Genomic DNA, 1,276 nt, shown 5'->3' with positions numbered 1-1,276 from the left:
CAGCGGGTTATCCACGACTTGCAGGAGCTGGACAGCCACATTTAACCTCCCCCGCGGCACAGGGACACAACACAGCTCCAAAACGCGGACGACAGCGGGACGTCTCCTCTGCGGACATGCAGACATAGCTCTGGCACTCGCGAAAGCACAGGCGGCAGCGACAGGGCTCTTCCAGCCCAGCAGGCAGTGCGCTTCCCAGAGCCTTGGTTGGGGGAAACTGAGGCACAGGGCAGTTGAAGTGACACGGCCGAGGTTATGCAGCACGTCAGTGGCAGAGGGGTCGCAGCACCTCAATCCCTCCGTGTTACACTCAGCTGGGTGCTGGGGCTTTGAGACGGAGCCAAGCGTGATGCCTCCAGCCAGGTCGGTGGAGACACCTCCTTATTCCCCCTCAGCACCCCGCTCTGGCCGGGTTCTGTCTCCAGCAGGATTCAGCCCAAACCCCACCTCCAGAGGGTGGCCAGGCCCCTCTCCCAACCCCGGCTCGACACAGACGCAGAGCTCGCCAACACAGCACTAAGGCCACCCCACGGCGACGGCCACCAGCCGAGCAACAGAGACGAGGACCAGACATGTGCCGTGACCACAGCGCCTGCATGTGCCCACAGATGAGGCCACGCGGCTCTCAAGCTGCTCCATGCAGGTGAGCCCAAGCCCCCCAAGGCAAGGTAAAGCCTCGACATCTCACCTGGTGAGGATTCCCCCTTCCTGGGGCCCAAGCAGGTCCTGCGGTACACCTGGCTGCAGTCCTTCTCGAAGGTCTCCTGGTTCTGCAGCAGCTGGTTGATGTCCTGGAAGAATTCCTTCACCAGCAGCAGCATCTTGTAGGGGGAGGTGGTGAACTCCTTGGAGCACATCTGCGAGAGCTGGAGGAAGAGCCGGGCTCAGCATTGGTTCCACGACGGCGCAGAGCACCCGGTGTGACGGCTGCGGGGTACCGCACTGCACCCAGGGTGGGGTGTGACCCCCACCACGCTCCCTGCCTCCATGCACACCCCACCTCTGCTCCACGCACCCAGCCCAGGGTGCTCTGGACACCCCATTTCACCCAGATCCACACCCCAGGAGGCAGGAGGACAGCGAACCTTTCTCTCCTCATCATCCTCCTCCCTGATGCAGGGGTCGACGTTCTCGTCGATGCGGCTGTACATCATGCGCACCGCCTGCATCCTCTTGGCATTGGACGAGTTCTCCTTGAACTCAGTTTGCTTCAGGATGTTGCCCAGCAGAGGAAAAGCGGCTTTCACGTAGCAGACGGAATCGTTCTGCGAGGAAC

At 62.1% G+C, this 1,276-nt stretch overlaps 1 protein-coding gene across 1 annotated transcript in view; it reads right to left on the bottom strand.

Moving 5' to 3' along the window:
- CSF1 (colony stimulating factor 1 (macrophage)) overlaps nt 1-1,276 on the bottom strand; it is a gene marked incomplete at both ends in the record, with an annotated part of 2,607 nt that overhangs the window by 930 nt on the left and 401 nt on the right. Inside the window, 2 exons of the mRNA XM_010134800.1 lie at nt 689-866; nt 1,086-1,265. Coding sequence (XP_010133102.1) covers nt 689-866; nt 1,086-1,265 — 358 coding nt within the window. The remainder of the gene's footprint in view (nt 1-688; nt 867-1,085; nt 1,266-1,276) is intronic.

The sequence above is a fragment of the Buceros rhinoceros genome, unplaced genomic scaffold, assembly GCF_000710305.1.
Source record: "Buceros rhinoceros silvestris isolate BGI_N320 unplaced genomic scaffold, ASM71030v1 scaffold36464, whole genome shotgun sequence".
Classification (NCBI taxonomy): domain Eukaryota; kingdom Metazoa; phylum Chordata; class Aves; order Bucerotiformes; family Bucerotidae; genus Buceros; species Buceros rhinoceros.
This window is presented reverse-complemented; position numbering and strand designations above follow the sequence as displayed.